At 48.9% G+C, this 21,334-nt stretch overlaps 6 protein-coding genes across 6 annotated transcripts; 3 read left to right on the forward strand and 3 right to left on the reverse strand.

The window, feature by feature from the left end:
• Positions 1–176: 176 nt before the first annotated feature.
• Positions 177–2,435, forward strand: FOBCDRAFT_292429 (uncharacterized protein; the record flags this gene model as incomplete). Its single annotated transcript, XM_031178226.3, has 3 exons — positions 177–1,532; positions 1,582–2,171; positions 2,219–2,435. Exons 1-3 carry the CDS (start codon positions 255–257, stop codon positions 2,433–2,435), a joined length of 2,085 nt encoding a protein of 694 aa, XP_031044113.2. The 5' UTR covers positions 177–254.
• An 80-nt stretch (positions 2,436–2,515) lies between these two features.
• Positions 2,516–5,912, reverse strand: FOBCDRAFT_273164 (uncharacterized protein; the record flags this gene model as incomplete). Its single annotated transcript, XM_031178223.2, has 6 exons — positions 2,516–3,516; positions 3,562–3,957; positions 4,007–5,185; positions 5,232–5,524; positions 5,573–5,793; positions 5,862–5,912. 6 exons carry the CDS (start codon positions 5,910–5,912, stop codon positions 2,516–2,518), a joined length of 3,141 nt encoding a protein of 1,046 aa, XP_031044110.2.
• A 2,205-nt stretch (positions 5,913–8,117) lies between these two features.
• FOBCDRAFT_292444 (uncharacterized protein) lies at positions 8,118–9,691 on the forward strand. The gene has a single exon (XM_054704314.2). It carries the CDS (start codon positions 8,392–8,394, stop codon positions 9,658–9,660), a length of 1,269 nt encoding a protein of 422 aa, XP_054560289.2. The 5' UTR covers positions 8,118–8,391; the 3' UTR covers positions 9,661–9,691.
• Positions 9,692–10,392: 701 nt separating this feature from the next.
• FOBCDRAFT_273166 (uncharacterized protein) lies at positions 10,393–11,650 on the forward strand (the record flags this gene model as incomplete). The annotated part of the gene is made up of 2 exons (XM_031178220.2): positions 10,393–11,524; positions 11,583–11,650. 2 exons carry the CDS (start codon positions 10,393–10,395, stop codon positions 11,648–11,650), a joined length of 1,200 nt encoding a protein of 399 aa, XP_031044107.2.
• A 985-nt stretch (positions 11,651–12,635) lies between these two features.
• On the reverse strand, positions 12,636–15,801 carry FOBCDRAFT_260153 (uncharacterized protein; the record flags this gene model as incomplete). The annotated part of the gene is made up of 6 exons (XM_059611257.1): positions 15,364–15,801; positions 13,973–15,052; positions 13,576–13,920; positions 13,254–13,302; positions 13,129–13,213; positions 12,636–12,806 (listed from the first exon to the last, which is right to left on the reverse strand). The coding sequence occupies exons 1-6, from the start codon at positions 15,677–15,679 to the stop codon at positions 12,636–12,638; spliced, it is 2,046 nt and encodes a 681-aa protein (XP_059464744.1). The 5' UTR covers positions 15,680–15,801.
• A 744-nt stretch (positions 15,802–16,545) lies between these two features.
• FOBCDRAFT_32383 (oleate hydratase) lies at positions 16,546–18,643 on the reverse strand. Its single transcript, XM_031178217.3, has 2 exons — positions 17,644–18,643; positions 16,546–17,598 (listed from the first exon to the last, which is right to left on the reverse strand). The coding sequence occupies exons 1-2, from the start codon at positions 18,440–18,442 to the stop codon at positions 16,688–16,690; spliced, it is 1,710 nt and encodes a 569-aa protein (XP_031044104.2). The 5' UTR covers positions 18,443–18,643; the 3' UTR covers positions 16,546–16,687.
• Between the last annotated feature and the right edge of the window lie 2,691 nt (positions 18,644–21,334).

Raw genomic sequence — 21,334 nt, forward strand, 5'->3', positions numbered from 1 at the left:
AGGGAATCAAATAAAAGCCTGAAAATTGAAAGGTGACATTATCGAAGACCACTATTTGTATACAAAGCAATGTTGAGCTGTTGTGCTTCTTTGGCTGTTTCTTGATGGATCTCCAGCAAAACACCAGCCCCGCAGTTTGGCGCTTCCAAAACTCAACATCTCCAACATCACTCATGAGACTCTTCCCCCTTCTCGCCCGCCCACAACGACTCCCTCTTCTGTTCTCAAAAATCTCACTTCGTCACATTCACAAAATGTCTCGAAAACCACCCCAATTGCCCCCCTCATTCACGACAACGCCCTCCGCCATCCTCTCCCAGACATCCTCCCTCATTTCATCAACCGCCGCCCTCGAAGACGCCCTCTCATCAACCCTCACGCTATCAACAGCAACATTTTCCAACCTACTCACTCCCATGCTGAACGATGATCACGCGGTATCTAAACAAACCCTCATCATTCGTCTCTTCAGCTCTGTGTCAGAAGATAAGGATCTCCGCGATGCATCACGTACAGCAGAGGAAATGCTTCTTAAAGCCAATTCTGAAGCCCTCATGAGGAGAGATATAGCTGCTCTTGTTAAAGCTGTTTATGAAAAGCATCAGAATGGGGGGGAGAAGTTGGAAGAGGAAGATGCGTATACTTTGTTCAAGACGCATAGAGCGTATCAGAACACTGGGGCAGGCATTGAGGATGAGGATGTGAGGGAACAGTACAAGGCTGCTGTACAGGAACGAAATGAAGTTCTCGTTGCAGCGCGCAAGACGATTAGTGAATCCGACGAGGGTATATTCTTTACACGGGAACAACTCAACGGTGTACCAACCTCTATTCTCGACGCAATGAAGACCAATGACGACGGGCACCTCAAAGCAACCTTCAAAAAGGGCCACATGATCTCAATCATGAAACACGCCACCAGTGCTCGCACACGCAAAGCATACAACATCGCAAAAGAAAGCCGTTTTCCCGAGAACGTAATCCGTCTTGAGCGCGCTGTTGAGCTACGCAACAGCACAGCGCGAATGCTAGGCTTCAAAACCCATGCCGAGCTCAAAATGCAAGATAAAATGGCAAAGAGTGTTGAGAGCGTCATGGAAATGCTGAACAAACTAAGAACAGAGTTAAAACCTCTCGCAGATGAAGAAATGAAGACGTTGTTTGACATTAAAAAGGCTTACATTCGAGATAACGGCACGGATGAGGATGGAGAGGATACGAAGAGGTTGAATGCATGGGACTGGGCGTTCTATGCGAGGATTCTGGAGAAGGAGAGATATTCTGTTGATTCACTTCTCATCTCGGAATATTTTGAGGTTAACCATAGTTTGGAGGGCATGTTGAAGATCTTTGAGGAGATCTTCGGGATGGTATTTATACCTACCGATGCGCCTGTTTGGCAGAAGGATGTCACTGTCTACGAAGCGTGGAATGCTGAGGACCAAGGTGGTGAGTTTCTGGGATATCTATACCTAGACCTCTATGCACGAGAGGGGAAATATGCTGGTGCGCATAGCTCTCTCATCCAACCTGTAAGCCCCCCCAAGCACAGCGAACGGAGTGAGCTACTGACAATTGAAGGGCTTCGTAACATCAGACAACAAACGCCATTATCCCTCTTCATCACTAATAACATCCCTCCTCCACACGCCCTCCCAGCCAACTCTCCTCTTACACTCCGAGCTAAAGACAATGTTTCACGAACTCGGCCACGCAATCCACAAACTCGTGACACACACCAACCACCAACACGGCTGCGCGCGCGATTTCGTCGAGATCCCCAGCATTCTTCTCGAGAACTGGATCTGGGTTCCCTCCGTGCTCCAACGGCTGGGCAAACACTACTCGTACTTATCCTCCGAGTACCTAACCTTCTGGAACGCTAAGAACGAGGGTGAAAGGCCGGGTGAGGTGCTACCGGAGAAGTTAGCGCAGGACATTGCAAGGACGAAACATGTTAATGGTGCGCATGCGATGCTGTATCAGGTGTTTTTGGCGCTGTTTGATCTTACGATTCATAATGCTGGGGAGGGAGGGGCTGTTGATACGACAAGGTTGTGGAATGAGAGTAAGACGGAGATCATGGGGTTGGGAAGGGTGGATAGTATCGGACAGGCGTCGTTTGCGCATCCGTTTAGGGCGTACGATGCTGCGTATTTTACTTATGCCTTGTAAGTCATCACGGCGAGAGTCGTGAGATGTTGCTAACGAGTCACAGATCAAAGGTGTATGCGACCGATGTATGGGTTAGCCACTTCAAAGCTGATCCAATGGATAAGACTACTGGTCTACGATATCGCGAGCTTGTTCTTCAACCAGGAGGAAGTCAACCTGAGCTCAAAAACCTCAGCAACTTTCTCGGTCGCGAACCCAACGACAGGGCATACTACGGCGAAGTCACCAGCACACCAGGAACAAAATCGTCAGTATTGTAAATGTATTAGAGTGCAATATTATCCAACGCTTATATGCAAAAGAGGGTATCATGACAAGATCTATCGTATATCATACTCGCTCAATGCACCAGTCTCATCCTAGGAAACGGCGCAGCCTCAACATCAACGACGACCAATCCCTTCTCGTCCAGTGAAGCTCCGACATCTGTGATCGGCGTGATCTTTCTCGTGTGTGCAACTTCTTGGCGACTGACGCGGCCTTCGTCGCGAGGGATCCACAAGACGGGTTTTTGCATCCAGAGCTCAGGAGGCCAGTAATTAGATAGCTTCTCGTCTCCAGAGTAATCTGCGTCGGCGAGTTCTTCGAAGGGAATCAGTTTTCGCAAGGCGATAAAGTCTTCGTAGATCTCGGGGTGGAAGAATCGCTGGATGAAGGACGGTGGTTGATCCGGGTTCGACCTATCGCCGGGGAGAATCCATCTGTCCAAGAACTTCTTAACTCCTGACTCTTGCACCTCTTTCTTCAATTGCTCTTTAGTGCTTGACTTTATCCACTCAGTGGCCATCAGTCTCAAACCACCTGCGCCCTCAACGGCCCTTGAGCTCTGTGGTCCCTCGTGTAGTTGATCGTCTTCGTCATCTGTCGGCACGTCCTCGAATTCTTCTTCGCCAAAGTTCTGTTCCGTATCGAAGTAACTGGCAGCAGTCCCGCCATTGGCCTCTCCTGACTCCGCGGCTGCTTGAAGCTTTGCCTCCGCTTCAGCTCTCTCCTGCTCCTGTAGTTCTTCCTCCAATGCCAATGTTTGCGGCAGATTCTGCAGCAGAGGCGATATCGAGTCTCTCAAGGACATGTGTACGATGACAGTGAATATCAGGAAGATGAGCATCAACACCATAGGCGGGAAGGCAAAATTGATGGCAAAGAGACCAATCATGCAGATTTCGGCCAAGTAAAGTCCTGTGATGAGCTGCATCAGGGCGGTGGGATAAAACAAGCCCATGCTATCCATTTCCGAGTCGAAGACGTAAAGAATGTTGTATCGGTAGATGAGGCGCGTAAAGGCCATTCCGGCGCATGCGAAAAGGAGGATCAGTGGAGCGATAACTGTGTAAGAGAAGGCTAGGCATGTTAGCATGGAAGGGGATGATTTGCTGCACGACTTACCAATGCACGCCATGTTTGTGTAGATGGGAAAGACGCCACCCCAGCGAGGAGGGCGAAGGTTGTACCAAACATTGAAGCGAGTTCTGGGATTCTGCACAACTCTACCGAATGCGTGATGTCGGATCAGCTCGAAGATGTGTAGGAGACCGGTAGCTCCAATGGCCAGACACTGGACAAGGATATATGACAGGTAGAAGTTTGACGCCTTGGGGAGGTTTGTCGCGAGCAGACTGGGCGTCGACATTGGTTGCTGGATAATCTGCATGGTCGTAGCGGAAGCGGCCGATGTCAATGTCGTGATCAAAAAGACTTGCACTACTTGGAAAGCAAAGTAGACCTTTTGGGTGAACAATTCGACCAGTACTAAAGAGGGAATCCCTGCTTGGACACCACAAACTAGGAGAGTTAGTAGATGGTAACAAGGGAGCGGCAATAGTAGACTTACATCTCAGCATTGCGGGGACAAGCGACATCCAGAATGACAGAGCGATGGCAGGGATGAAACCTTGAAGGAAGCCGAGGATAGGACTGGGCAATAGCTTGATCCATTTAAGGAACACGATGCCACTCAGAAATTTGATGTTGGACACAATACCGATCATGGCAGACGGGATAGACCAAAAGATGATTGCAACGGCAATGAGGGCCATGATGAGCAAACGCCGAATGATGCGCTCCCACCAGCGCATGCGAAGAGCACTCCAAACCACCTCATTTGGTCGAACGCCCAAAAGACGAGGAGCGAGCTGAAGAGGCCGATGATGAGCGACGACTTGGTGTGCAGCTTGTGCAGCTTCCTGCGTATCGAACTCGATGAATGCAGCAGGGAGTGTCTGTCCATCACCACGGCGAACCTGACGTCGAAGCTTGAAGATCTCGAGGTTCAATTCCTTCAGCTTCATGCGACACCATCGAATAGTGTCGACTCGTCGAAAGAAGTTGTGCAGTGGACGGTGGTGGGGCCTGGCTGTCACGGAAAGCCATTGAGCGGCGACTGATCCTCGTACATCGGGGAGATCTGGGTTGAGCCCGTAGGGGTGGACGTATTCGGGGTCTTCGGCGGACTTTTCGAGTATATCGTGGGTGTTGTGGCTGATCTTAGTTCTTTCGGATACCTCAGGTGTAGACTTGTGCTCCTGGATTCCTCCCTGCTCGTTCTCTTGTACGTGAGTTTCCGATGTCTCGACACGTCGCGGGGAGCTCGTACGGGGCTCCTCGCTGCTGGGTTCAGTTCTCCATGAAGAACTCGAATCTCCAGAAGATGGTTCAGCGCAAGGTTCGGCGGAGGATGCAGTTGATGGTGGATTCTTGCCGAGTTGCTTCTTTCGAGCCATGTTTGCCTTCTTGATTAGTGCAATCTCTGCCTTTTCCAGGCGCCTGGCCGTTTGTTCTCTTTCCTCCACCAATTTGACAAGAGCCTTGTCAGTTCGTGGGATCCAGACTCGTTTTACAGAGTCGCCATAGAGTTTCCGCAACCGAGCTTCGTCGAGGTATCGCTCAGGGATGGAGGTGATGAGTACTGTCCTGGATGATAGCCGCTTGGCATAATGAGGAGACGAGAGGTAAGCTTGACGAATGCCGACATAGTAGAAGCACTCTCGAACAACGGTGAAGAGGATAAAGCCTGATCAATTAGCGGTGCCATTGAGCGCTGTTGTTTAAGCACTTACCAAAGAACAAGTAGGCAACAGCGACATGGGCAAACATGCGCTTTTTGTTCTCAATCATACCAATTGTCAACATGTCCAATTGGGTGAGTTTCTTGCCTCCAGTAAGGTGGACAGGAAAGAGAATTGGCCAAGCAATCAGCATACCCACAAGGAAGGTGTTTCGCAGAACCTTGAGGTATCGCAAAAAGAAAAATCCATCGAGAGAGCCATGATTAAGCACGAAAGTATCCGGTGTTTTGAAGAATGGCTTGATCCAGTTGAACCAGCCATTGGGAAGTGGCGGTATGGGCGTGCTGCAAGGCTGTCAGCAGTGATCGAGAGCTGAGAAATTTGCTGCTTACTGAGGGGAACGCAAGCTGGGTATCGCTCGAGGAGAGTAGACTCGGTGGCATTTCACGCGAAAAACTGAAAAGAACAAGATGCAAACCACACAGTAGATGATGACGGGTATAAATGTTCCACCGAGAGATTGCAGCGATGACGATTTTGAAGCATTGTTGGAGCTCAGAGTACCGCCACTGGAACCATCTCGCGTGGAACCAACCCGAGAGTCATCGCCCTCCTGGAGTAGATGCTGGTCAGCCACTTGAAGTGGAAATAGAGTTAGAGTTGACGAAAAACCTAACTTACCACTGGTAGCTCAAACGCTCTCGCGAGGAGGGAATGCCAATTGGCGGCCATGTTCGACTGGCGCGAATGAAGATCAATGGATAGAGAATGGAGTCAGGCTCAGATTAGCTTCGAGATAACGATGAGAATGCGTCGCCGCATCGTTCGTTACCTCGCAACGAAGCTTGTGAGTGTCAAGATCACAGACATGGATCGTTCCGCTGCGAGGAGAGATCTATCAAGAGGCGGAGATGATCGAGATGAAGTCGTCGAGGTGACGTTGAAAGTGGGATGTTTCTCTGTGTCCGTGTCCCATCGGTTGAACAAAAAGTGGGTGGGCTACCTCTGGAAAGACGGCATTGGAGAGAGGAGGAGGCGACGGGACAGGGAATCTTGTAGCGATCATTGCGGCGCAGTAAGCCCAATCTTTTTAGGGACCTGTCAACCCCATTGACAGCCTGAAGCTTCCAGGGAAGGTATGGGTACTCGAATTTCCTACTCTGTCCTCCTACATCGGCAGTCATTTATCGCATCGGGCTCTTGGCGAATTAGCCGATGGTGGCTTTGTCTTTGTCTCAACTGAAGAAATTCGCGATGAAGAGAAGGGGGGAATTTTAGATTTCGCTGTAAGGGTCTTGACGCATCAACGAGAGCCAATCAATGCTTTATCGGAGAACACAGCCTGTGACAGGGGGGGTCGAGTCTAGACCACAGGTTTATGAATTCCCCACGTATTGCAGATCCAAATATCACAAACCCTTGTTTTCAGCTCGGATATCCAGATGACTTTATGGGTCATAGAACAGTGACGTTTTCTCTTCTATAACCAAGGATTGTGGCCCCTCGGTTACAACGAATCGTGGTGATCGACTCAGAGATTTTCACTCGGATATGCCCGTTTAGGGGGTTTCGCTTATTCGGCCTTTATCCCGCGGGACTCACATCTTGATCCCTGCCAGTTGAGACATGGTCTGAGCGGATAAAGTTTAGCCTCAACGTCGGGTCTTCCGACTTGACGACGGTTTGACACGAATGGTATCGGAGGAAAATACATGATAGGTATAGTTGATCTGTCACTTTGATACGTTATTACCGGTGAAACATGCAGAAAAGAGCCTCCTAGTCCTGTTTCGATCTAACGCCAAGGATAAAACGGTTACGTCAGGGAACTTGGTAGAAAAGCCGTGTCAACTGAACCAGCTGTTTCCAAGATAGAGTTTTGATCACGACCAACAGCTGTGACACAAGGATCATTCTTGGAAACTGGTAGAACCTAAGCGAGGCATCTTGCAGCCTCAACTGCAAGATCATCCCTCCAATAGCGTGCCCAAGTTCCATTACTGACTGCTCACTCGGTAATACGGGTCAAGCAGGCCTTGATTTCAGTTGCCACCGAATCAGCTATTTGGTACCTCCTTTTCAAATGCAGGAACAGCAGCTACCCGATTAGGGACGGCCTTGCGAGGTGAGAAGAAAAGGCTGAATCAAGGTCTCCGGAAAAGGGGTTCCGGGACAGAGCCTGACGAGAATGTTCTGACTACGAAGACAAACTTGAAAAGCCATGGCCAAGTCACAGGAGCATCCCTTGTTATTTCATGCAGTTGATCAACAGATCAGACGAAGTTTATCGTGCTTGATCTGTGATTGCTGCAGCCCTGCCGAGCTTGGAATCTGTTGGGGACGAAGTTATTCTAAATGGGTAACTCAGATCATAGACTTTGCTTCGCGTGGGTAAATATTCAACCGAGAGATATAATTGTTGTTGAAAGAGATAGTTGTAATATCGGGTGAGATAATTCCATACTTTTGAAATCTCTTTTGTTGGTTTATTTGCATCATTGTCGTTTCCGTACAAACTCGGAATGACAAAGCCTCGCTGCCTGGATGTCTGCCTCCGCCCTGTCACTTCTCCCTGAGTTTCTGTATCTCGAAATGGCTTGGCCGAATTTCCTGGCATGCATTACGTCCTTCTCTCTTCTCCTCACATCATCCTCTCAGCCGAATCCCGGACAGCATACCAAGGGGAGGGCAAGTTTGAAAACTCGAGACAACAACCCTTGACGAGTAAATTCTTGGATGAGTTTAGGACAGGTTGCTGATTTGGCAGGTATGTCGTTGCTTTCGTCCCTTGGATTCAACGGTCTGAAGCCTTTTGTTGCTTGGAGACACGAGGGAATTACGGTTTACCGTTCGCTGCACGACGTGAGTTCCGAGTTTTAGAAGAAATCTACTTAGGAGGTAAATCGAAAGAAATTCATGATCTTTTATTGAGCGACCGTTTATTATCAGTCCCCTTCGAATCTAGGTTAGACAAAACGAGGCTTCGCCAAACCCCTCAACATCCATCATCGCCACAGCCTCACCTCTATCAAACTTTCCACGAACGACCAATCCGATTCATCACCACGATAAATAAAGTCAGACTTTGACTTTGGTGCGCCAAATACACTCCCAGCCCTGAATAAAGAACACATCACCATCTACATATTATTCCCCTCACCATGGCCGAACCAACTTTCTCTCGTCCTCACCACCCCCGCCGACTTTGCCCATGGAAAATATGCGCTCACAGCCTTTGCCAGTTGAACCAGCCAGCGTGCCGGCTCAGAAACAAGCCCCGGATCGCCAGTTCCTCATGTTTCCATACCTCCACCAAGATGTCAGACTCTTAATCTGGGAGGCAGCACTGCGTCCGCGGCCGTCGAAGAACTACAATGCGGTACATAGCTTTCGAGTGAACTTTTGGGAGGCCGAGGATCCGAGGTCACACGAGATGAGTGACGTTGGTCACAAGAGTCCGCAAATCTTTGGATATCGAGTCATGGAGGAGCTGGAGAGTCAGAAGATGGCAAACGCGCTCGAAGCCATGTCAAATTGCTCTGAAGAGCTGAAATCTGTGGTTCATTGGGACTACGGGATGTGGAAAGCTTGTGTTGAGTCTAGATGGGTCATTAGCCGACGGTTTCGACAGAAGCAATGGCAAGAACTGAAGATGATCGTCTTGGAGGACCTGCAAACCGCACCCGAAAAGATTCACGAGCCGTACACGATAGAGAGGGCGTGGCAGAAGGAGAACAAGTTGATGAAGAACGGCGGCCGGGAAAGTATAAGCCAATGGTACAGAGACTTCGTATCGGTAGTCAACATAGACGGCATGTTCAACAACATTGTTGCGACTCATCCGGCGAGAGATCTCTTCATGATCCAAGATGAACGATGGATGTCTGAATGTACACGCCTAGCCACGGTCAGAGAACAAGAGAACAACGCAATTCAGCTCTTTCGGGAGAACGCCATCTCCGCGACAAGCAACGGCTTTCCCATCATGGGAAACATCGGCTTCGTGTACGATAGATCCTGGTCCAATGGTATCACGCGAAACGACCCGCGTCCCACGACATTGATGGAGCAGAGATCCAGGAATAACCCAAGAGGCAACTTCCTGCTCCTGCTGCACCTCTGCGTCGTGCGGATGTTGAGGCTGCGACTTTGGCTCATCGATGAGGAATACGACCCGTGCCACACATGCAAGACGAAGGAAGATGCTGAAGAGGAGGTCGACGAGGAGAAGAGGGATCGAAAGATGTTCTACCGCTATGGGGAGGAGGATCTGGTCGAGGTTGATATCAAGCCCAATGTGATGTGGGTGACGGTCGAGAATGTGAGGGGTATTCTTGCTAGTTCATGCGGATTTGTTCAATACCTCAGCAGCGATCGCATTGTTGGCAATCCTGCGTTCAACCCAGATCCTAGGGCTAAGCCTTTCGATGTTTGGAAATGTGTTGGTGTTCTTGCGCCGAGGTCTAGGACTCCTTATTGAGTGATTGAAGGTGGAAGGGGTGTTTGTCGTTGGGGCTTCGTCGAGGGGTTGGGAGAACTGAGACCTGCTGCGCCAAAGAGCCAACTAGGCAAGTCAAAGAGTCAGTTCAAGTGATCCTAAATCATGCTAAACTTACTTAAGCTTTATGTCCCTTTGGACTAAAGTCCTCAGCTTTATGCTATCCCTGAGGGCTGCTCCTCACCGCAGCCAAATCCCCAACGCTGTCAGAGGAGACGACCGAAAGAAGAAAGTAAACAAGCATAGAAGTAAACCAGATGGCAGTAGATACTCATACTCTTGTTTGGCTGCAACCGTCTCGGCGTCCATTGAGGCTCCAGTGTCGGTGCTGAGTGAAACCTTCAGAGCCCACAAAAGAAGCTCAAAGAGGTCTTGAGATGCGTCTGACGATGGCTTTGGATAAAAGGCGTCATAAGTACGTTGACTGAGAGAAATTTTCGTTGATAGACCTTGAAAAAGTATGAACATTGAGTATAGTTCTTGAATTATGTCTAAGTGGTGTGTCTCTGTCATAAGCTTTGGTACAAGGAGTATGGGCAGCGTTTCACGCTCAGCACTGCGAGCCGGCTGCCTGGAAGCTGCATAGATCACCAAGAAATAACTGTTTGCCTTTTTATTCTACCCCTAAAACTTAATAAAACTCTGTTCGGTAATATTCGTTTTCCTCCTTCATCCTCCGCTATTTCTGCTTGTAACTTCCCATCAACTTTCGTCATGGACGCGCGACAGGACTACCACCGGGAGGCCTCGATTGAGAACGGTATGGCTCTCACCGTAGAGAGGCTCTTATCTGAAGCTAGTAACCAGCGAGACCGTCATTACGCGGAGACACCTGAGCGCCCCTTTAGTGAGGAACCAGATGGACAAGAAGACAGTTCAAACGACGAAGTGAACCTTGGCGACGATAAGAACCTTGACGATGAAGGTGACGAGTATGCTCGTGACATACTTGATGATCCCTCTGACGGAGAGTCAGACTTCCAACCTGGGGAAGACTCCGAGGAATCAGACGATCCAGACGGCGAAATGAACATTGATGGAGCACATGACACGGATCTTCAAGATATGCTTGATGACCTTTCTGACGGGATATCAGACTTCGAGCTTGGAGAAGACGCAGAGGAGCATCAGCTCAATGGGGAATCAGATAGCCAAGACAACATCTCAGACGACGAAATGACCGTTGACGACGAAGCCGATGAGGATCTTGAAGGCGTGTTTGACCCTCTTTCTGATGGCCCATCAGATGACGAACATGGCGAAGAGACAGAGCAGCAGGATCAACAAAACGCCGCCCCGGAAGACCCTGCGACACAAGCGTATGCGCAAACAGAAACGAAGGAATGCATCTGCTGCGAGGAAATGTTCCCAATCATGACAGTCCAACAGGTGCCATGCGAGCATGAATATTGCTGTCCATGCCTCATCAGAACGTTCGAACTATCCCTCACGTCCCCTTGGCACTTCCCCCCAGATTGCTGCGATGAAGAGATCCCCCTCAGAGTCATCGAACAGCATCTACCTGAGAATGTCGTACAGCGGTATCGCGAGAAATTGGTTGAGCACGAGACAAGGGATCGAACTTATTGCAGCAACCGTCAATGCCTCAAGTTCATTCCACCCAAGAACATTTCCGACTCTGGTGAGCCGTGCTACAGGGACGAGGAGCAGTGCCCTGCTTGCAACGAGATCACTTGCACCAATTGCAAGAACAAGGCGCATACCGGCGCCTGCGAGCAGCAGGTTGAGAGGGACCAGGCCTTGGCTCTCGCGGAGAGCGAAGGCTGGAAGCGATGTGCACGCTGCGGCCACCTCATCGAGCGGAATGGTGGCTGCACACATCTGGGTAGGTCTCCAAACATGTCCGCCAACCCTTTTCACATTTACTGACTTATAACTCGTAGTGTGTCTCTGCGGTCATGAGTTCTGCTACATCTGCGGTGAAGAATATGGGGGATGCGAGTGTCAATAGGGGAGCATTCCTGCCCTTCAACAACACCAACTTGATGCTCCTCCACCACCGCCGCAGCCTGCTCCAGCAGCTCCCACCGCTAACCGTCGGCTCCCAGCTATGTTTTGCGACCACGACTGGCAGAGAGTGGAGGGCCCGGCCAACTGTAGAGTGTGCCGTGTGGGAACACACCTCTACACTTTTGAGTGTACTGCCTGCTCCGTTCGTGTTTGCCATGGCTGCCGAGACCGCGCTGTTGCTCAGATAAACGACTGGTTGGAGCATTATTACAATGAATAGAGTGGGAGATTTGGTCCCGTATAGACTCGGAGGAGTCCTGGGTGTTGCAGAATATTCGTCTGCAACTTGGAGATGGTATGGGTGATGGAAAGGCTGGGGTTGAGGGTAGTAAGGAGCTGCCCGGAGCTTATAGACGTCGCCCCCGTTGGAGTTTTGTAATAGTACTGTATGAATACAATAATAGGAAATGTATTCCTGTATTATGTTCTGTGTGGTGATGATAAGCTCTCTAAAAAAAACCTTTCCTGGGATATTATGTGTGTAGTTGGTATGCTCCCGAATTGTGTTTTTGAGAGTGTTATTTTGAGTTAATAGGCCTGATAGCTGATGCTTGCATCGCGCAACTGACCTCACTTTAAGCTATTAGTCACATACCTAACTGCAAATAACACAACTAGCTCATTACTTAGACATTTTACTATAACACCTAGCCAATTACTACAGCATAAGTCTTATTTCTTCCTCTCAAGGGTGTGACAAGGGAACCATAATGAACAAATTAGATAACTTCTCAGCAGATTCAGTATATGAGGGTGTTCCCAGGGTGCATACTTGACGCCAAACGATGAATTATAAAAGAATAATCCGTTAGGTAAAGGGTAGACTGAACTTAAGCGCATCTAAGTAGTCGCTAGGATGGTTGAGGATGTTGCATTGCGAGGCAGAAGCAGAACAACAGCATCTATTAATGCAAAAGACAAAGATCCTAATCCAACTCTTCGAAATATTCGTGTCCAAAAAGCCTCAGAAAGCGTTTAGAGGAGAACATGTGGTACACGACCCCAGGTGGATGCCCACCAAGGCCGAGCAAGTTGTGATTGAAGCATCGAGGAATTCTCAGCTTCTCAAAATACCACCGCAGACCAAACGGAGCAACCTGGATACATTGTTAGAGAGCAATGGAAATATTTGTCACCAGTCAGACCGCAAAGAAAACAATATCTGATGCGACACTTACCGCACAAGCTCATGTAATGACAAAGCCATGTCAAAGTTTGTCATGCAACGGGAACACATCATGAGACAAAGGTGCCAAGCTAGGCTTTTGTAGATAATTTGTCGTTTAAACTCATTCAATCTGGCCTCTAACATCTTAAAAAAAAAAAAAAAAAAAAAAAAAGAACGAAGGAAAGAGGTCCCGTTTGTCACAAAGATAATACAGGGTGCTTCACATGGATTGATAGAGGGTACCAGATCACCTTGGCTATTGCTTCTGGAAAGCTGGCTTCCATATGGTGCATACACTGTCCATCCCAGAGATACATAGGCGGAGGTAAGAGAACACTTCGTCAGGTTCAGTATACCAAGGCCTTTCATAACTTACATTCGACACCAAACATCAACATAAAAGGTCCCAGTCAAATAGGAAACAACTTAAATACAAAACTCATCGACATTCTTTCTATCTTACAGACTACGATATCTACCCTTGACAAAGACAGAGCATACTGGAGCACACAGGACCACCCTCCATCGTTGCGACCTTCTCCCACCATCATGACTGCTTTCCAACACCAGCACATCATCACCCATCATTGTCGCACCATCGCACACCCTACCATTTCCACCAACTCATCAATACATCCCCATAGACTTTCCGTCATCAACGTAGAAACATCAGTGGGAGAATATTCCCCGCTTCTTACCACAATGCTTGCAAACTGAATACTTGCAGCGTGTGCATTGCCACAAGAACGCAGGCAGCATGTGCTGACAGTCAAAGCATCGACCCGACAACTTCACTTGCTTCATCAATGGGTGCTGGCAAGCTCCATTCTGGGTCTCGGCACGACGTGTTCCATTGTAGCGTTCGAAAATGCCCCCAAACTGCTTTCGTTGTCCTCGAAAGGGTGCAACCTGAGGTTGAGCAGTCTGAAAAGATGGCGCTTTGACGATAGCCTCGCCCTTTTCACGGCGCTGGCGGCCATCCCACCAGTCGCATTTGCAGGCCGCTCTGCTGTTGTTGCATTGGTAGCAACAGTCAGGGCAATCTATGAAGAGGGTTTGTTAGCTTGGTACGGGATGCACCAGAATATTACTCACACAAGCCCTTTTCAATAGTCTTGTGACACAAGTGACACTTAGTCTCATTATAGGCTTCTTCTGCACCAAATCCACTGAAGGAGTACTCCGTTTTCTCCTCGATCGAAAGCGAGGGAAGAGAGGGAAGAGAGGGAAGAGAAGGAAGCGACTTCCCACCCCGTTCACCGACACCACCCTGTTCACCGACATCAAACGCCCCAAATTTCTTCCACAGGAAATTGTACAATGTATTCTTCTCGAAGACAGAAGAGTTGATGTCAACGGGGATTGCAATTTCGCAACAGACAGGAGGGAAAGGAGTAGGCCCATGGATTGAAGCCTTGACCATGTCATTGAGACAATCAGCACAATACTGATGGTTGCAAGCGCATGTGATGACATTTTCAACACAGTCATTGGTACATTTGAAGCACTTGACAACATTGTCATCCTCGTGAACACTGGCTGGCGGTGTAACTGTGTCGTCACCGGTAATGGATATAGCTGCGCACTGAGCCTCAGCAGCGACAGTTAACCCATCATCGGGGGCCGAAGTAGTTCCCTTGGTGGAGAAGGGGACGTCTTCGGAGGTCTTCACCGCAAGCTCGGTCCCAGAATCGACAGAGTGGTCGGTGGTAGGGTTGACATCGAGCGCGACATTGCCACTCTCAACCTCTTCAACCTCCTTAGCGAAAGTGCTTGTAGGAGGGAAACCATCCGCAATAGTAATCGGGATAGTGCCGGCACGAGTGGGATCCTCATCAAAAGAATTAAGGTCCTCATCAACCTCATCGTGGTGGAGGTGAGTCGTTGGTGCTGGGGATTCAGCCTCAATGCGGACACTTTCGACATCGTGGGTAGCCGAGTCCTTTGAAGGGTTCCCATGTTCTGCCTCTCGAGAAGAAATTGACTGACTGGAACTCTGGGCCTGGGCTTCAATTATGTGACCCACATCCGTTTGGGAGAGGAAAGCAAGAGCAGTTTCCGTGACCTTTGAGACCTTGCTATTGTTTGAGTGGACAGTCTCCAACTCCGAGAGGATCTTCGGAGGAGCACCAGCATTGTCATCGGAATAGATGTCAGAGAGGCTATCATCTCGAGCTGGTATAATATTAGTCAGGAAATTAGATTACACAGGCAGATCGTGCTTTACCTCGAAGAGCGGCATCAAGACGGGCGAAAGCATTCTGATATGCGACCTCCACAGAACTGGCAGCAGGAGTAACACGAGGAGGGGTGGTAATGACGTCGCTGGCAGAGTCGGAAGAAGAGGCAATAGTGGCAGTAGTGGAGTCAGTCAAATGGTGCTCCTAGGCATCCTCTTCGACGTTGTCCGACTGTCCGTCTACGCGAAACTCGTCTAAGGAAGTCAGTCAGTGATGTGATGATCTGGGTGCGTTGATATTGCTTACCCGTGGTGCCAGCAGCAGCGGTAACGGGTCCATAGACCTGGCGAGTAGGTGCCGTGGCAGAAGGAGATGGAGCGCGAAGCTCTTCGAGATCATACTCGGCGGCAAAAAAGCCTTTGTTTACACGAGCATTGATAGCCTCTTCGTTGAACACTACGCCCCCTACGGCAACAAGTTCCAAGTGGGGACGAACAGCCTCCAAGTCGTGGATGTAAGGTGACCAGACATCTTGCTCTGGGTACTGTGCCTTGAACGCAATGAGTTCTTCAAGCTGCACCCGCGCAACAAGCTGCAGAGTTGCGTCGTGCGCGAAAGCCATGACGGCAACGGTGACGGAACAAGTGGGGAAATGGAGTCAAGTGACAGTGAAGAATGGAAGGAAAGATGAGGAGAAAACGGGATGAAAGTTTGGTGAAGTGTTGTATTTGTTTGTAGATGAGGAAGATGTGAACGTTGAAGTGAGAAGGCGGAAGAAGGTGGGGGAGGAGAAAAAGAAGAAGAGGGGAAGAAGAAGGCTACCTTAGCCCAGTCCGTTTTCGGGAGAATTAAAAGAAGGTGCGGATGGGCCAGGGCAAGGCAGCCTCAGGCTTACCATTGACTTGAGGTAGGAGCTCAAGCGTGCCCCCTGGAGGGACCCCGAGAGGGAACTCGCCCGGTCGCGGCAGTGTCGAGGAGGCACTGGGCTCAAAACCACTAGAATGCAAGGTTATCGGCGCATTTTCGGATATGGAGTGCTTGATATAGGGATATAGATGTTAAAAAAGTGATAATATATATCTTGAGTGTATATTAAAGGGGGATATATTGGAGGATCGAGGTTTGACCATGCTGCTGGATATTATCTACACGCGATGTCCCCCTAACTAGCACAGACAACACACAATAATAGATCTATTGCCTAGATGCCTTCAATATACAAACAGCATTGATACCCATTCATTCTTATTCACGCTGTATAACTAAGGTACCTATCTATTGTTGCAGAAAGCCTCATAGAGATTGCCAAACAACCTCGAGCAAGAATCCATTATAATGGGACCTGAATCTGATAAAGAGCACCCTAAACCTATGCTAAATTACCTAAACCTTTTCATTGCTTAGAATCGAGGCCCTAAGATTTGCCTTTCCTAGCTTCGAATAATGAAGCCGTACTCGCAGCAAACATCTAACATATTTCGGTCACTTAAAGTAGTCAAAATTTCCATTTCCCTATCAAAAAACCTTTGAGTCCCGTTATACTATACATGTGATCAAGCTAAGCATGTCTCAGCCCTCCCGCAATTTTGTTGCTTTTCCTTACGCCTTTTCCGAATCAGTTACAGTCCCCTCAAGTCATCATCGTCTTCAACGCCATCCCCAACGTCAGGACAGAATGATCCTCACCCATAACCCCTGGAGGTTTCTTATCCAACCCCATCAGTCCATAAACAGCCAACTGCGCCGACCTAACCGAATACTCCATCGTAAACGTCACCTCCCTCTCAATCTCGACAAACTGTCCCATCAAACCCAAGTTCTTGCTTCCATCAGGTATAACCTTTGGTCGATCGCCCTTCTTCCGTGTCAAGAATGGACTTCCGATTAACGGCATCAGGCAGGGAATTGTGATGGATCGCTCAAGGGTTGGTTGCAGGGGAAAGGCCATGAGGTGAAGAAGCTCGGTGAGGATTTCGGCGCCTGTGCATTCGAGCATGGGTTTTCTAACATAGCGGCCTTGTTGGTCTGGGAAGAGGCCGTAGCCCCAGAATACGAAGACATCGTCCGGTTGATCCCTTACGTATGGTTGTTGAGGGATGGTGAGGGAGAGCATCCAGGGACAGTCGCGGAAGGTTATTAATGGTACAGCTCCTGTTAGTGTACCGGTCCAGGTACGTAAGTGCTCAAAGAATGCTGGGTCGCGAAGCGTGACGGTGAAGGAGAGCCATGTTGACTTTGAAGGTCGGTCGAAGAATGCTTCTGGGTTACCAAATGTCTTTGGGCGGTCGAGCGCAAGTCTATCCCAGAAGGTCCACGAGGGGTCGAGTTCGTGCGGTGCTGAATCGCGAAGCTCCATCGTCGGCGGCGGTTGGTCATTTGTGCCGTAACCCATTCCAGATGTGAGAGAGCCGAGTGTGAGAAGGACAAGGTCATCAGGCCCCGTTGTTATCAAGACATGCTTGCTGTCTTGGTATGTTTTCAGCGCAGACACTCTGAAGTCGGATCCGATGTCCTCAATCTCCAGACCGCTAACTTGAATGCCTACACAGGTCAGCGTTATCCCTTCGAACGAAAACCGGAACTTACCGTGCCGAAACTCAACATTCATCGCCTTCAGATGCTGCGTTAATGGCTTAATAATTGCCTCAAAGTCCTCCTCAGGAGCCTGTTCCACGCCAGATAGTGTCCCCATGTTGGGAAACTCGTGCAACATCCTATGCAGGCACCGCCTGAACTCAACAGCACTACACCAGGGATGGAACCGATTGAGCGATGACCATAAGTCCCAAAAGTTCGTCTCGAAGAAGTCCGGTTCGAACAGAGCCTGGATCTCAAGGCCCTCCAGCTCCTCCTCCGTCTCGAGAACAACTCTCATCAAGTCACATTGGTTCTTGACACTCAAACCCATTGTGCTCACATCAACCGCTTCAGGCTTCTCATTTCCATGGTCATCAATGACCTGTCTCACCAATCTCGTTCCTGAAGCGCCCAATTTTCTCCTTGCTTGGTTGAATCGGTGTAATTTGGCGGCCAGTGTCTCGCCCTCAAAGTCCGACGGTACCTTCTCCAACATCCCATACAAACAATGATAAGTGAGACTCATCTTGCGAATCGCAGATACTCGATACCCTGTGTCCCATGATGGCTTCGAAAACGTTGCCATTGATCCACCAGCTTTCGCCGATGCCTCGAGAATGTGGATATGATCACCCGGGACCTTCGCATCTTCGATCAGAAAGACCGCGGCGGCAATAGATGCAATACCGCCGCCGACAAGCCACACATGAGGACCCTTCGCATCGGCGTCATTAGTGCTCTCCGGGCTGTTGCTGAGGCTAATAACCCCGTTGTTCTCATCGGGCGAATTTTCGTGTTTGTCATCCATCCTCAATTCCGCAGTTGCAAAATGTCGTTCGATTTGGCTTATTCTAGACCAGGGATTGTCGTGATCGCTGCAAGCGAGGAAGGATCCTTGCGAAGAAAGACACGCATGTAATTGGTAAGAATCCTTTTGCTTTTTTATCTTTCGACAGGTCTAGCTTTTACTAGCTTCTTTAGAGAGGGAAAAGAACAAAATCGATCGAGTTTATCTGGGGAAGAAGGGAGATCACGAGAGAATGGCGAAATTTTTATGACTGGGCTGGGCGTCATTCAGCACGAACCCTTTCAGGGCCCGGCCCATCCATTACAAGAGACACATATATGATAACTTATCACGTACATTGGCGACTCTCTTTCTAGATCTTGTTTGAGACTTTTTTTTTTCAGCCTCAGGTCGTGGACAAATGAAATGCTGATGTTATGAAATATGGGAGCATCGTACGATGTCTGGTTGGCGTGATACCGGGTGGACCGGGCAGCCATCGGAAGCGGACCGCTGATTGTGACGGAGGATGAAGGATTGACCTCCGGAAGACGCCGGCCCTTCAAGAATTGATGTATTGTGTCATCAACAGTCTGTATATGCGGTGAGCTATTGTCTATGATATTTTGAGATATCCCATACATCAATTGATGGACTGTGACATTTATTGTCATGGTTCTGTTGACGTCTCAACAGTTACGCAAAGATCATATCATGAAAACTCAATGGCCAATGCACCCTTGGGTCTCGGCCTCCGTAGGCCGTTGAGCTGCCCCTTAGGGAGTAAGAAAACTTGGGACCTCTATATCCTAAGCGACAAAAAGATTCAGGTAAGTTTAGTATAACTTTGTGGGTCTTTAGAGTAGTTGATTTTTGACACCCTTACTGAAAGTCAGAAGTTTTCTTGCTCCTTGAGGCCCCCGTAGCGCAATGGGACTTTAAGTCCAGAAATGGCTGCTATCACTCAGCAGTTGCGTTTTTAAAACATGCTTATTTTGTAGGTCCTTTTAGGTTCGAAATGTTATAACGGGAAGAGTTAGCTTTGGTGCATGGTGACAGCAAGAAAGTCTCTGTCACGGCGTCGCTTGGCCTCCGGCTTCAACCACACAAGACGTCTTAGACTCATGGCTCAATTGGCGCTCTTCATTGTTCGGAAGACGCAAATAAATGCTGGCCGAAAAAAATAACAGGAGAATATCCGTCAATTCAATGATATGACAATCATCTTTCGGACCTCAGGGTCTACGGCCCCGCAAACAACCCTCCGGAGGGTGGACCTTCAACGGCCGGGTCAGGGTTTAACCACAACAATGGTCTCCTCTTTCAGAGACGATTCTTGCACCATAAACAACGTACACAAGCTTGACAATTCTCCGCGAAGCAAAAACGCCGAAGTTTGTACATCATTGTGTCGTGATTTGCGCAGATCCGGGTAGCATCCGATGCACTGAGCCGTGAGTTACCGGCGTCAATGTCGGATGGTTAATGAGATATTGCAACCTGAAATGTTTCATGCTTGTTCAAGGCAAGCGATGGATTATTTGTTGCAGTGACTTCATGTTAGACGATGATCGACGAGCAACACTCGCTAGGCTACAGATGAGTTTGGTGGGAAGACATGAGCACATCGCTTTGGCCCTTCAGACTCTCAAAGTCATGGCCACAAGACGTCTTCACCATCAAGCAAGTTTGCTATGACAGAGATTGCGTTTCTTTCTCGGCGTAGTGATAGCCTCGTAATAATAGCCCGTATGAGTTCCCAGAATTAAGTACGGCTAAAGTCGTTGCGCAGTAAGATTGATCAGAATATGCAGGCTCAGCAGATCAAATGGTTCCCCTCCGCCCCCAAACAAGAGTCCAACATCTCTCGGCATTTGTGAGACCAGAAAATAATGGCGCATCATAGCCGAATGCGGCTCAACGTCAAAGCCAATAGCCAGTCCCTCTTCAACGTCACCACCACAAGACATCATCCGGATATCCGCTCAAGAGCCTCAAGAACCTCGGCTGAAGACATCGAATCTTATCAATCTAACCTCTAGAGCATCTCAAACTACACTAGAAGCCGAAATCGCAGCTTTGCCACGTCTTAACCCCCACCAGAGGTCAACTAGCGCGGAGAATTCTGCTTGTGAAAGCCTCAATGGTGATGGTGGCATGGAGGAACTGATTGATAAGGAGTGGGGCGAAACGCCAAGACAATGAAGAATGTGGAGTTTTTACGTACAAGGGGGATTCTGCGCGGATGAGACCGGCGATATTTTTCGACGATGTCGTGAGAGCTTCACCTGAGAAACATTGAGTTCGTTAAGAGTACGGTGAGTAGCATGAATTAAATGAAAGATGACTGACTGTGTGAGAGACAATTGCCAATCCACAGCAAATGCTACGTCTTGTTGGGTCGAGGTGACATGGAGATTTGACAGCAAAGAGGAAAAAAAGCTGGAGCCCAGACATTTTTCGGTTGGCCTCGAAAGTGGATGATCAGGGGTATTCCCTCCACTTCCCTTCCCGCTGCGGCGCGTTTTACGTTTACGATCACGCGTTGTTCAATTGCCTTCAATTCTTGGTCACTGCGCCTCGATCCAAATCATCAAGAAATCCAAGGAGAGCTGAAAAAGACCACGCGTAATATCAGATCAATACTGAAATTGGCTGTAATTATTCATCATTTAATTGTCGGTGACGACAGTGTTGGTGTTTATTTGCGTATTCGGTTTTTACGATTACGAAAGGGAAGCTAGGGGAGATAAGATTAAAAGAGGTGACAAGCATCATGGAAGTGAAAGAGGGTTCCATTTTGGACTGTCAGATCGTGGCATGGTTACAGTCGTTTGGCTCTTTGCATTCATGCGGTATTTGACAAAGAAGAAGTTGTGGTAGCACAGTTGGTGGAAGACACCTCAAGCCCGT

The sequence above is a fragment of the Fusarium oxysporum genome, chromosome IV (assembly GCF_013085055.1).
Source record: "Fusarium oxysporum Fo47 chromosome IV, complete sequence".
NCBI classification, from domain to species: Eukaryota; Fungi; Ascomycota; class Sordariomycetes; order Hypocreales; family Nectriaceae; genus Fusarium; species Fusarium oxysporum.